General features: G+C 36.0%; 1 protein-coding gene across 2 annotated transcripts in view; it reads left to right on the forward strand.

The window, feature by feature from the left end:
- NETO1 (neuropilin and tolloid like 1) overlaps positions 1–12,641 on the forward strand; it is a 126,303-nt gene extending 113,662 nt beyond the window's left edge. The window contains exons 9-11 of one of the 2 annotated variants that reach the window (XM_015122167.3): positions 4,122–4,680; positions 5,654–5,728; positions 12,306–12,641. In XM_015122167.3, the coding sequence (XP_014977653.1) occupies positions 4,122–4,680; positions 5,654–5,714 (620 nt within the window). In that variant the 3' untranslated portion in view covers positions 5,715–5,728; positions 12,306–12,641. 2 annotated transcript variants of the gene reach the window in all.
- The last annotated feature ends 1,896 nt before the right edge of the window (positions 12,642–14,537 follow it).

The following is a 14,537-nucleotide window of genomic DNA, read 5'->3' on the forward strand; positions in this document are numbered from 1 at the left end:
TGTTTGAATATAAAGTGTTTCTTTTGTAGACAGTCTATATTTATATCTTATTTTTTATCCAGTCTGAGAATCTTTGCCTTTTCATTGGGTTGTTTAATCCATTCACATTTAGTACTGTCATTGATATAGTTGGACTTCATGTATTCCATTATACTTTTTGTTTCTAAATGTCTCATTTTTTTTCTTTTCCTTCTTTTATTGCTTTCTTCTGCTGCATTAAGTTAGTGTATTCTAGTGCAACATTTTAATTATTTTAGAGTTTTTAATGCATTTTTTTCCTTTCTTAGTTGCTTTAGGACTTAAAACATACAACTTAGCTTCCCAGAATGTATTTTAGATTATACTAAATTATAGTGAGACATAGAAACGTTCTTCCTATATTCTCTCTTCCCTTTTCCAATTATATTTGTACATATTACATTTTTAAACGTTCTAATTATATTTGTACATATTACATTTTAAACATTACAAACCCAACAATACATTGCACTAATTATTACTTTATATAACTGTATGTCTTTTAAAGTGGTTGGGAGAAGAAAGGACAGCAAGTATATTAGTGTAACTTTTTATATAATCCTTCTGATGTACTATTTCTGGTTCTCTTCATTTGTTTTTCTAGATATGCGTTACCCTGGTGTCATTTCCTTACCCAATAACATTTTAGCTCCCACCTTTTTTACACTGTATTGTCACCAAATATATTGCATTTATGTAAGTTATAGTTCAGCATTACGATTATATACATAGAACATTGCTTTTTTAAAAAGTTAAGTGAAGACTGCAGAAGAAATATGCCACTCTACTATCCTTTGCAATTATTTACATAATCACTGTTATAGACCTTATTTACTTACCTGTTTATTATCTGTTCAATTTTTTCGTGTGGATTTGAGTTACTGTCTGAACTCACTTGTTTTCAACATGAACTGTCTTCAATATTTATTTTAAGGAAGCTCTTTTATCATTGAATTATCTTCATTTTTGCCGGTCTTACAATGTCTTTCATTTGTGAAGGTAGGTTTGCTGGATAATGGGGTTTTTGGTTGACAGGTTTCTGTTGAGGTTTTGTTGTTGTTGTTGTTTGGTTTTGTTTTGTGTTGCTGTTGCTTGCAGCACTGCATGTGTCATCATGTTGCCTTCTGGCCTCCACTGATGATGACTCAGCTGTTAATTTGATGGAGGCTCCTTTCTGTGATGAGGTTTTCTTTCTCTATTGCTTTCAAGATGTTTTTTTTTTTTTTTACTGTTTTCATAGTCATATGTCTTTGTGTGGATCTCTGCATTTATCCTATTTGAAGTTTGTTGAACTTGGATGTGGGTTTTCTAATTAAGTTTGGGAAGTTTTAACTCCTCTAGGTTTTTTGTTGTTGTTCTTTTTCCTGTTACTTTCCATCTCTCCTTTGTTTCTTATACACCCATTACATTACGTTAGTGTGCTTGTTGATTTGCCACACTTTTTTTTTTCTCCTGAGGCTGTTATTTTTCTGCCTTCTTGTTTTGAAACTCATATTCCTATTGCACTATTCTCATGCCTCTGTCTTTATAAAGTTAGCTGATACTTTCTTTTTCCAGCTGAAATGTACTGTTGAGGCTTCAGGAAATTATCATGTTAGTAATTGCGCTGTTCAATTCCAGACCTTCCCTTTTTGTATGATTTATATGTCTTTATTAATATTCTCTATTTGATGAGCATTGTCCTCATTTTCTTGAGCTTCTTCAATCTTAGTTTGCTTTAGTTCCTCAGATATACTGATTATAGCTGCTTTGAAATCTTTGTCAACTCTGATATCTGGCTCCCCAAAGGGTCCTTTTGTTGCCTGCTTTTTCTTTTTTCCTATATATACGCTTTGCTTTACTGTTTCTTTACATGCCTTACACCATTGTGTTGAAAATCACATGTTAGTAGCATCTCTGAATACTAACTTCTTCCTCCCAGGACTTGTAGTTTTCTTGTTTGTTTCTAAATGGAGACTTGGCCAGACCATTTTAGTGAAGCCTCTGATGCTGCCCCACAGAGGCCACTGCCTTGGGCTTCGCACCAGCAGCCTTGGGCAGCACGGTTTTAGCAGGGCTCTCTGTGCCTCTCTCATTTCCTGTTCTCTCTATTTAGCTATCACCTCTGTTTGTATAGCAGCCAGTTGTTAGTCTCCACCGATTGTCGACTGATTGCTCTACTGCTTTCGACAGTGCCCAAGATCATAAACTGTTCAACAGTCTGGTCAATTAAATTTAATTAATTGCAAAGGTAGTCCTTGAGTCTTGCTTTTGTGAGTTGTTATAACCCAGGAGGACTCTCGTTAGCTGTTACTCTCTTAGCTTGTTCTGTTAAACTTATCGATGTCCCAAGGTTCGTGTTATTGCTCTTAAGACACTAACGGTCTCTTAATTGCATACTGCCTCTTAAGTGCATAAAGCGCCAGATATTCCCAGGTGGTCTCCCATCCAAGTATCAACCAGGCCCTCTTAAAACACTAAGAGGCAGTTAGTGTCTTTAGAGCAATAAGACAAACCTTAGAATGTCTAGAAGCCTGTGCATATCACAAAATCTCCATAGTTTTTGAAATTACCGTTAGGCTTCAGTTTCTCCACACACCATTTCAAATAAACTAACTTTATTTAGGGGAAGCTATAATCCTTTCTGTACTTGTAGCCTTGCTCTCTTTCTGGGCACAACTTCTCCACCAGTGCTCTGGATGGGGGCAGGAACAGTGGCGCAGGTCTCTTTATGCACAGAGTACTTGGGTGAGGTTGCTAACATGTGGTGTTGTCAACTTGCCACTCCAGGCAGCTCTCCTGTGTCAGCAAACTTGGGTAAGCATGATCCAGGCTTGGCATTCTCCACTGGAGACACCTTGTGTTGAGCTCCTGACCTCCAAGTTGAGGCTCAGAGGAGGAACCTCCGGAGCCCCAGACATCTCAGCCACTCAGGCCAGAAAAGAAGCATGTCCAACATGGACCTGGTTGAGAAATGCTGGTAGCTTTCCCCTCCTAAGGAGATGCCATAACTCACTTAACTGGGAGCTGCAGGGAGAGGGTGCCCTGCGTTCTTTTCCACACCTCCCTGAGGAGGGCTCCCATCATGGTGAATCAAGAGTGAAGGAAGCAAGTCATGGCTCAAATGCCACAGACTCTCACTGTTCCTAAGGACATTTAGTAGACTGGTTTATATAAATACCTCTCCACTTGATGTACACCGTTAGGACAATTTCTGGAGTTTCATTAAACCAGGCTTTGATTGGTTGAGTTTTTAAAATAATTTTCTAACAGTTGTGATTATTTCGTTTGGGAAAGAGTCCATGCCATCATTCCATGAGTGTGTGTCTTCGGATTGAATTGAATTTTTCTGTGGTATCAGAATATTATTGTTACTTTATAGATAGGGGTGTGTGTGTGTGTGTGTGTGTGTGTGTGTGTGTGTTTTAAGCTGCGATGCTGGACAATGGGGAGGAGGGCTATTTTTAAGACTGGTCAGTGTGTTTTTTGTGAAAAATGAGACCTTGTATTTATTTTTAAATACTTTCCTAAGCTACGATAGAGAGAGAGAGAGAGAGAGAGAGTAGTAGAGGATAGAGAGAGTGTGTGTTTGTGTTAGTGTCTGTGTATGTGTTTGTATTAGTGTCTGTGTGTGTGTATTTTAAGCTGAGATGCTGGGCAATGGGGAGGGAGGGCCATTTTTAAGGCTGCTCAGTAGTTTTCTTGTGAAAAACGAGACCTTGTATTTATTTTTAAATATTTTCCTAAGCTACGATAGATAGATAGATAGATAGATAGATAGATAGATAGATAGATAGATAGTAGAGGATAGAGAGAGTGTGTGTGTGTTTGTGTTAGTGTCTGTGTGTGTGTTTGTATTAGTGTCTGTGTGTGTGTATTTTAAGCTGAGACGCTGGGCAATGGGGAGGGAGGGCTATTTTTAAGGCTGCTCAGTGGTTTTCTTGTGAAAAACGAGACCTTGTATTTATTTTTAAATATTTTCTTAAGCTACTACAAGCCTGTCAAAATTCTGTGCTCAGCCTGCTTTATTTAAGTTTTAATGCACATTTTGACTATAATATTAATTTTTGCCGTGTTGCTTCTCGTTTTGTCCGTTTGTTGTTTTCACTCTCTCCAACCCGTAGAGAAGAGGAAGACCAGCCTGCTGGACCAGCTGACCAACACCAGTGGGACTGTCATTGGCGTGACTTCCTGCATCGTGATCATCCTCATTATCATCTCTGTCATCGTACAGATCAAACAGCCTCGTAAAAAGTATGTCCAAAGGAAATCAGACTTTGACCAGACAGTTTTCCAGGAGGTATTTGAACCTCCTCATTATGAGTTATGCACTCTCAGAGGGACAGGAGCTACAGCTGACTTTGCAGATGTGGCAGATGACTTTGAAAATTACCATAAACTGCGGAGGTCATCTTCCAAATGCATTCATGACCATCACTGTGGATCACAGCTGTCCAGCACTAAAGGCAGCCGCAGTAACCTCAGCACAAGAGATGCTTCTATCTTGACAGAGATGCCCACGCAGCCAGGAAAACCCCTCATCCCACCCATGAACAGAAGAAATATCCTTGTCATGAAACACAACTACTCGCAAGATGCTGCAGATGCCTGTGACATAGACGAAATCGAAGAGGTGCCGACCACCAGTCACAGGCTGTCCAGACACGATAAAGCCGTCCAGCGGTCAGTATCAATAGATTTTTTGATGACAACTATAACCTGAGGACTGAAATACTTCCAGAGTATTGTCTTCTATTTTGTCTTCATATTTCAGTTCCCCTTTAATTAATGATTTAAACCCTAGTTTTCCAATAGTTCCCCTCTTCTTTTTCCTTTTCACTGCTATCCGTATTCCTCCTAAACCTCATACATGTGCAGGATATGTATATGTGTGTGAACACACATGCACACAGAGACCAAAGATACGTTATTTATTTCTAAACATATACACATATTTATTTTATAAAATTATGGCTTTTAATATATAATAGATTTATAATGCAAACTTGCTTCCATGTGACCATTGCTCCCATCAGTATTTATATATTTTGATACGAAATGATATTTGAAAACGATTGCCTTACCAAGATGGCTCACCCATCTTGATGAACAATTTTAATCCTGAAGTAACATATTTTTCAATATAATGTATTTATTTTTGGTAGGAACACAAAAATACTTGTCTTTCACATATTACATAATGTTTATATTAGAAATTGCATAGGATAGTGCAGTGTATTCATCATTTACACTTAAATGTTGTTAGAAACAGTAGAAACATTTGATTTATTTTCCTTTAACTATAAATACAATATTATCTGTGTTGTATTATTAGCCTTAAAATGAGTAAAATTTTTTAGAAAAATACTTAAATTTAGGAAAAATTATTTTAAATTCTGAAATCTTGTCAACTTATACTTCGTTTTGCATGTTTACTAGCATTCCATTTATTTTATACATTGTGACATACTTTCTCCATTCATGATACAGTCTCAAAACCTAAAATACTTTAGTTGGTTTGATATGTTTTGCATGCTGACATAAGTCTATTTCCACAGTTTTCTGAATTTTAAAAATGCTTTTGAGTAAATATTTGTATACATATATTTTTTGTGCAAATAGTACTTTGTTGAATGAAATAGCCGTAACATTCCAGGTTCTGCCTCATTGGGTCTCTAAGCAAACATGAATCTGAATACAACACAACTAGGGTCTAAAAAGAAAATTCAAGGTAAGCAGATGCCCTTGGTTCCTTTTCCTACTTTGTCGTATTCTGTTTTGTTGCAACTGTCTTGTAGTTTTTTAGGGAATGTGCTATTTATCCATTATTTCTTGAGATATGTGTTTCATGACATTTCATGATTAGAAATACAATGGGTTCAGTGTTTATAGGAGAGATGATTCTCAGGATACGTCCCTTTAAAACAAATCTTAGTATTCTTACCATCAAGAATTGTACTAAAATGTAATTTAGAAGGACATCAAATTAATCATCTCAATTTTACATGTTTTAAGGTACAGATAATAAAATTAATGAACTTTCTCCAAAGAAATAGTAGAAAAAACCCAAGGTTTTCAAACTAAGAAAATAGAATATTCAGTCTCAGTGTAGCTGAAGTTAGTATTTAAAACTGGTAACTACTTTATGTAATTTGGCAACATTCTACTCAAAATTCATACACTAAATATTTTTGGTACTTACACAATTTATAAACTCTTATTTTTGCATGAATATGTAGCTCATCTCATCAAAATTAGATGTAGCATGCCGTGTCAAATTTTATACTATAAAATTTGAATGCAAAAGGTTTCATTAATCCCAGTTGTCCTTGTGTACATCGATTTTGTCATCGGGTATCACAATGGCTTTAGTTTTTGCTCTTGATTGTCTATATCTATATTAGCCTAATTTGTCTCCAGTTGAATTTGCTTGACAGCTAATCTCTTCTAAACTTCTCAAGCCTATCAACTATTCTTGAACTAGGTGAATGCATTAATAAATTGGTGTATTTGTATGCATTTTTCATTGGGAGAAAATGTTTTAACTGTTTTTTATTTTCAGAGAAGAACTATTTATACAAACATGGGGACTGAAAAGAAAATTCTGTAGTGAATTGTGAAAAGTGGACATATTTCTAAATTCATTCCACTGCCTTTATCCAAACTTAAGAATTACAGACATTTGTTATTCCTTCGGCAAGACATCCCCGCTGCACAATGATATGTTCATTTCGTAATTTGGTTGCTGGCCACCAAGTGCTCCTTAGTTTTTAAATACATTTTGAGATTAACTGGAAACTTGAAGAAGAAATTAGTTCCCGATTAAGACTATCCCAACTTTATTTTTATTGTCAGTTTCACTTTTGTTTCTATGTTGTTTTATGTCTTTGTTATATAATTGTACATTGTGTGATATGTGAAAAAAAACACGAATTCAGATGAACTTTGTGTTACATGTACATTGTTTTCATTATATAGACTGCTTGAGAATAGTGCGTTCCTGAATGATTTTGAACATGCTACAGTGAAAAGTGACAGTGTGGACCATGGAATCACCAGCTAGAGGTTATGGACTATACACACCTATTATTATGTTCTGATTAAATAACAGGAAAAAGTAACAAGTAAAATTACTAGATTGCAATAAAAAATTTCATTTTTTGGTCTTTCCTATATACCCCTGATTTCCTTTTTGTTTTATATCAAAGAAAGTACTGAGTTTCAGAAATCCTTTTTGAAGTCAGGTATTTTACCATTCATACTCTACAGTAGAAATGTTTTTGATTAAGCACTCAGCAATATGACCAAATTGCCAGTTTGAGAAAATACCCTGCATGTCAGTCCTGGATATTTGAGTTGGGAAAATATCCTTTTTGTTAGACACATTGTAAAAAGCATGCATTGTCAAAGACTGTTGTTACTCTTCCATTTCTTTATGTCATATGCTTGCTACTTATGACTTTTTATATAAATATATATAAAATGTATAATAATTTCCTAATTTGAGTTAAGAGAAATGTTTTCTTCCATTAGAGTGATTAAAAAACTGACTTACATAAATACACATTTTATATCAACTCTTTCCACCTTTTAGCATACAGGATGTCCTTCAGTATTGAGGTTTACTTCCCAAAATATTTGGCTTCTGGAAGTTTAGGGGAATATTTTCTTCTTTTAGAATAGGGAACTCTTTTTTAAACTGCTTTAAAATCACAAGCCCTTTTATTAACTAAACTACACCATTATGAATTATTCTTATTCTCAGGCACACATAATACACCTGAAAGCTCAGTGATTATGATGTGTTTAACATAAAGTAAAATCCCAAAATATATTTTATTGTTATTAAGTTATATACACACTCTGTAAAGTTTGATTTGGTGAGTGGCTTTTTTAAAAATATTCAGTGTGTAATCTGACAAAATAAATTTTTAAAATAAGAGTTACTATCAGTATATATGCTTCCCAACATTTTCAAAACTACTGAATTCTCCAGGTTGAAAGAACACTGTCCTTCCACTAGCAGAGCAGTCTGGCCTAGTAAAATTTGGACTTTGCAATTCAAGCAGGCTTTGCAAACTAAATAGATGAATTACTGTTATACTTCCCTACTAGGAATTCAATGTCATATATGTTAAAAAATAAATAGAAAATAAAATAAAATTTTATAATAGAAAAGTCAGAGAGTTATCATAGCCATTATAAAAACTCTATCTTGAAAAGATGTCAAGCTACAGAATCACTTCAATGAATTTGATAAACTAGGGAATACAGAAAAGGTATTGAACATGACAAATAAAGATTATTTTCCATTGTTATGCTACATAGTTTTATATACATTGCTTATGATAAAATGTACCGTTTTTATTTGGCTTGACTGGTTTATTTTTTACCATGGTTCCTTTTTTGCCCTTTAATTCAAAGTTAATACACCAAAGATTTTTTTAAAGAATTAATCATATTTTCTATTGTTTTCTCTATTTAAAAATCTTCAGAGGACTCCTTTCCCTTTGAATGATAATATCAAAAGTATGATATAACTGTCAAGATGTTTTTATTTGTAACAGCAACAAAAATAGTGAAATAGGTGAACACTTTACTATTAATTTGTTCTGTAACTGTCCGGAATGTCCGTCCCCTCCATTTTCTCCTAAATATACAGAATGCTGATTCCCTGATTAAAAGGTATTTTCACCAGAAATCCACTCGTGGAGACTTAAAAAAAAAAAAAAACACGAAATGAAGTATAATAATAAGAATGGATAGCTCACATATATTTAACACACAGCAGCTTCATGGGAAAACAAATATATTTTAAATGAAGAACAGGCCTCCTCAGTGATAACTCTAAAATTTCTCAACAACGTACAGACACAGACTAATCATAAAAGAAGACAATGACGATGCCTGGGCAGTGTCTGGAGGTCTCCTTTTCTACTGGCATTCACTCTAGATGCTGAAACTTGGGAGTGCAGGGCTCCGGCAGAGCTAGGAGATGTTCTCTGGAGGGCTCTGGTGGTGCTTATTGATCAGTCAGTATGGAGATTTGTCAATATATTAAAAACTATTTAGTAGCTATGTCAGATCTTATCACCTGAATGCAACCTTTGGCCCACATTCTAAAGGTGGTGACACACATAGATAAGGAATGAGATGTTTCAAGACTTTTAAGTCATGTTATTTTAATAAATGATTATATTTTTTGATAAAGTGAATTCAAATATTACCAACCCAAGTGCTTTACTGATTTAAGAAGATGATTTCAAATAATGTATTAAGTTAGCCTCTGTGTTAATTTGATAAAGCTATTGTTTTTCATTTTATTTTTTCAAGTTTTAATTCACTTTTCAAAACCATGGCCGCATATAATCACATGCAATGCGATGTAGCCCCATATTAATTTTCGAACTTCTGTCCAAATGTATTGCAGTTCCCTAATTTCAAGGTTCTAATTGGGAAATATGATTTCTTTTGTATCTGTTTTTATATACATATCAATTTTAAGCATTAGCTTGCAAAATAGACATATGTTGTGTTTGATTTGCCATAACGAACTCGAATTTGATTTTGTAACTAAAATGTGGCTATCCACATAATTGGCGATCAGTGTCTTTGGGCATTTAATGGAGAACAAATCACATTGTGGTGATGCTGGTTTTTCTTTTTCACATTTACTTTTGCTCTAGAAGTATTTCCATGAGTCTGATGACTCCATCAGTTATGATCCTCAGCGTTTAGTAACTTAGACCGTTGGCATAACTTTAATATTCACTTAAGCTTCTGTATCATTGTTTTTCTGTATTTTTCCCTTAGGAATTTAATTCGGGTCTCAAATTTTATAGCTTTAAAAAAAATTCCGTGAATGGGTTTTCCTCAGCCTCAGAATATCATGATAAATTACAACGGCCGGGCGTGGTGGCTCACTCCTGTAATCCCACGACTTTGGGAGGCCGAGGCAGGCGGATCACGAGGTCAGGAGATCCAGGAGAGCGAGACCATCCTGGCTAACATGGTGAAACCCCGTCTCTGCTAAAAAATACAAAAAATTATCCGAGCGTGGTGGGGGGCACCTGTAGTCCCAGGTACTCGGGAGGCTGAGGCAGGAGAATGGCGTGAACCCGGGAGGCAGAGCTTGCAGTGAGCCGATTTCGTGCCACTGCACTCCAGCCTGGGCGACAGAAGGAGACTCCATCTCAAAAAAACGTAACAACCAAATAAAAATTAAATAAATAAATAAATTACAAGATATGACCCTGGTTCCTATTACCTTGATTAAAGTGATGGCAATTAATTTACTGATGTTTTGTCAGTGAAATAAATAATAACATCTCATGAAATTTGTGTGTCTCTGTGATGAAAATGAGTCATGTCACATTCCCTCTGAAGGGAAGTTAAATAAACAACATTTTTAAAATTCTCTGAATTCTATACAAATATGCTTTGAAAAGTGAGTTAGGGCTTTGTCTAATTGCATTAGGCGAGTTAGCTTCGGTGCCATTTTTCTTTGTGCACTTTTTCCTCCATGGATTCGTTTCTATCTATCGCAGTCTAGCACAAATGACCCAGCCGAGAAATCGTAAAATAGATTCACCAACAAAAGAAACAGGTCTTGAGTTAATTATCAATCTCTATGCATTTAATTAATATTTCCCAAGCCCATCTTAAGGGTGTAATAAAGTAGAAAAATAAAAATATATCGTTAAAATAGCCAGAAATGTTTTTATAAATAATCCTGTTAAATAAATCTGAGGCCCTTTGTTAATTTACAATTATCATGATTCATTTTATTAATAAACTTGTTTGAATTGTACTGCAAATTTATCTAACTGAATTGTATCATCAAAATAAATCAAACAGGGTAATAAAAATAACAATTATAGGTGAGTGATGTCAGACACTCATAAAAACTCATCATTTTCTTATAGCTTCTGGTTCTGTACTTTCTTGTGTATTATTAAAGAGGTAAATGCTCTCTTCACATGCCTCTAGTTCCTCAGAGGTAGGAAAAATAAACTCCACCTGCTTTGGACTTGTGTATTGGCTTGGGTTGGTTTTCAGAATGTCCTTATTCCTGAAACAGTGTGATCATGTAGTAAAACTACTCCTTTATATCTGTAACTCCTGTGCAGCCCACATGTTCTTTTTTGTCCCCACCTTCTGCCATCTTTCCAACCTCTGAGGCATGCTATTTTATAGTGGTTTGCTCTTCGAAAAATTGTTTTTGTGCCCTCTTAATAGTCACAGATACTGACACAAAACTTAAAAATGACCAGAAAACATAATGTATACATTATTTAAAATAAAACATTCTTTTTATATCACATTATCAAATTTGTACTTTTTATTCAGTTTCCCACTAAGTGCGATACCAGTAGAGCCAGGCTGTTTGGAGCTTGCACAGTCTGTCTACCAAGCTTCTTCCTAAGTACTTCGAGGGTAAAATGAAGAAGGCAGTCTAGGAAGGGACACAATTACAGAGCCTTGTAGAAGGCAGGCTGCTCACAGGAGCTGTATAAGGAAAATTAAGGCCAACATTATGTGCTGTGTTGGCCATCTTGGAAAGCTGATTGCATAACCCTGGTTACCTCTTCCATCATCTTCCGTGGAAGATAAAAATTCAAATGTTAATCCAATAGACATGCTATTTTATCATGAAGAAGCTTGTAGCAAAAACCTGAGAATATAGGTATCTTCTTAAGAAGATCAAGAGAGGCTTTGTGAATAGCTGACCTTCTAAGCAGGTCTCGAGGGATAGAGACAATGGTCAAATAGTAGTGCAGGGAGAAATTTCCACCTAGAGTAATTTCAGCAGATGTAGCGTCAGAAGATCATTTAATTGAGCTGGTTGGAGCATAGACAGTAGGAGTAATACTAAGTATATTTGACAGAGTAGGTTTGAGTTTGCCTCATGATTTCTGAGTGCATGGAATGCTATCCAAAGGAATTTACATTTTATTCAAGGGAGAATATTTTAAGATCTCAGCAGAGTGGGACTTAAGATTTCTACTTTCAGTAGAAGCCTCTGACAGGGGTATGTTTGCTGAATTGAATGGGCGTGAAATGCAGTAGAGTCAAAACTGTAGAAACAAGACGAGAAAGAGTAACTGGCAGATTGCTAGATATCCAGGAATATTTTTGTCTGGTTTTTTACTTCTATATTGTTTCAAGGTTGTGGTTGACTAGCGAACATACTGAGTGTCACATGACAAAACACCATTTTGAGTGTTTTACATGTAATTTTTTTCCTTGGTCATCTTAGCAATTCTATGACTAATTAATAATAATAATATTTGTTATTTATTGTACAGATGAGGAAACTGAAGAGAGTTTTAGTAACTTTTTAAGATTACACAATAAACAATGATGAATCAAGCTTTGAAGTCAACTTCACCAACCACAAGATCAACCAACATTCTTCACCAATGTGTAATATAACCACGTTAATATTCAACATAGTACGTACTGCTGAAGGAAGTTGATACTTATTCATATTAACCCCATAGTTTTGTGTTTCCTCATCTGTAAACGTATGTATTATAACACCTTCTCTCCACCTTACAGCGTGTGAGGATCAAATGACCATTCATTGGAAGATATTTTTTATATCCTATAATGCATTATAAAAATAAATCATTTTTCCTAAATCTTGTGTAAACTTCATTTTATGATCGACATGGAACAAAAGTATCATCTATAAAGAACAGCAATGTAGAGTAACCTCCCTCTGAACTTGTGCACAGTAAAAATGACTTTCCCAACTCAGTGACTCTGTCTGGATGATATTTCCTCCAGTGCTATTTTGTTGCATCATCGTATCAAAGTGCTATTGTTCATTATCTGTCATTCAACATTGAATGCCAGAGGTCCTAAGTAACCCCCAAAGCACTCATCATGAAGTATACATAGAAATAGCAACACTGGAAAGCAAATGTTGTATTTCAGTCACAGATAATTGTTTGGCTTAAATTCATGTAATAGCATCCTGGTGGATAAGCAAGGAAGCAGACAGTTGTATAGGTAAATGCAGTTTCATAAGCAACGTTACAATATAAAAAAGTGGTATACTGCAGTGAAAATCAAATTTAGTTTTATTTCATACTATTTATGTGCTCTTTAAAAATCTATTTGAATCCTCTGAGTTTCACTTTCTTCTTTCTTTTCTTCTTTCTTTCTCTTTCTTCTTCTTTCTTTCCTTTTTTTTCCTCTTTCATTTTTGAGACAGCATCTCACTGTGACGCCCAGGCTGGAGTACAGTGGTAATATCTCGGCTCACTGCAACCTCTGCCTCCTAGGCTCAAGCGATTCTCATGCCTCAGCCTCCCAAGTAGCTGGGATTACAAGTCTGCACCACCACCCCTGGCTAATTTTTGTATTTTTAGTAGAGATGGGATTTTGCCATGTTGCCCAACTCCTAGCCTCAAGTGATTTGCCCACCTCAGCCTCCCAAAATGTCGGGATTACAGGCATGAGCCATGGTGTCTGGCCCTCACCTTCTTCGCTTGTAAAATTGAGAAGGCTACACCTAGTGAAGAAGGTTTCTGTTAACATTAGAACTGGGCCAGACATCGTGGCTCACACTTGTAATCCCAGCATGTTGGGAGGCTGAGGCTGGTGGATCATCTGAGATGAGGAGTTCAAGACCAGCCTGGCCAACATAGTGAAACCCCATCACTACCAAAAATACACACAAAAAATTAGCTGGGCATGGTGGCAGGTGCCTGTAATCCCAGCTACTTGGGAGGCAGAGGCAGAAGAATCGCTTGAACCCAGGAGGCTGAGGTTGCAGTGAGCTGAGACTGCACCATTGCACTCCAGCCTGGGCCACGGAGTGAGACTCCGCCTCAGACGAAAACAACAAAAACGAAAAGTGCTGACGTGCACACACGGGCAATATGAGATCAGTGGGACCACAGTGGAGGCCATGGCACCTACACTGCTGTTCTAGCAGTTTGCTGTCCGGAGCAGGAAAAATGCCTCATGTGTTACAGTTTTCTGTACCTGTAGCTCAGGCATTCCCAACAAAAAATGATTGCCCTGTCTCAGTGATTCCAGTAGCACTACATAGTTCAGGAACAGACTTCACCTTTCAAAGATAGAAAATCAGTGAATATCAGTTTCTGAAGGATTATTAAGACACGACTACATGGGAAAAAACATGTAGGGGCTAGTAAGGTGGGAAGGAACCAGAATCAGACACTGCCTAGTAGCTTTTAGTGTGCCACCATACACTGTAAGAGAGAAGATAATCATACTGGAAGAGGCGCCAACACAGACTATCAGTAATGGGTAATTGAGAATTGCTCATTTCTGGAATATGTGCTCGGAGACAGGCATCAGAACAGACCAAGCTACGTATTCTTCAAAATAACAAGGTGCATTTATATAATTGGTAATCAATATGTGTTGCTACATGAGCGCAAATGAGTGGAAAAATTACATTCGTTAAATTTCTTTATTCCTCACAGAAGCTTATCCCTGACACCAAGGCCTATCCATGTATAAACTATTATAATTATAGAGAAGACCAATTCTTTGTCATG

The sequence above is a fragment of the Macaca mulatta genome, chromosome 18 (assembly GCF_049350105.2).
Source record: "Macaca mulatta isolate MMU2019108-1 chromosome 18, T2T-MMU8v2.0, whole genome shotgun sequence".
Classification (NCBI taxonomy): Eukaryota; Metazoa; Chordata; class Mammalia; order Primates; family Cercopithecidae; genus Macaca; species Macaca mulatta.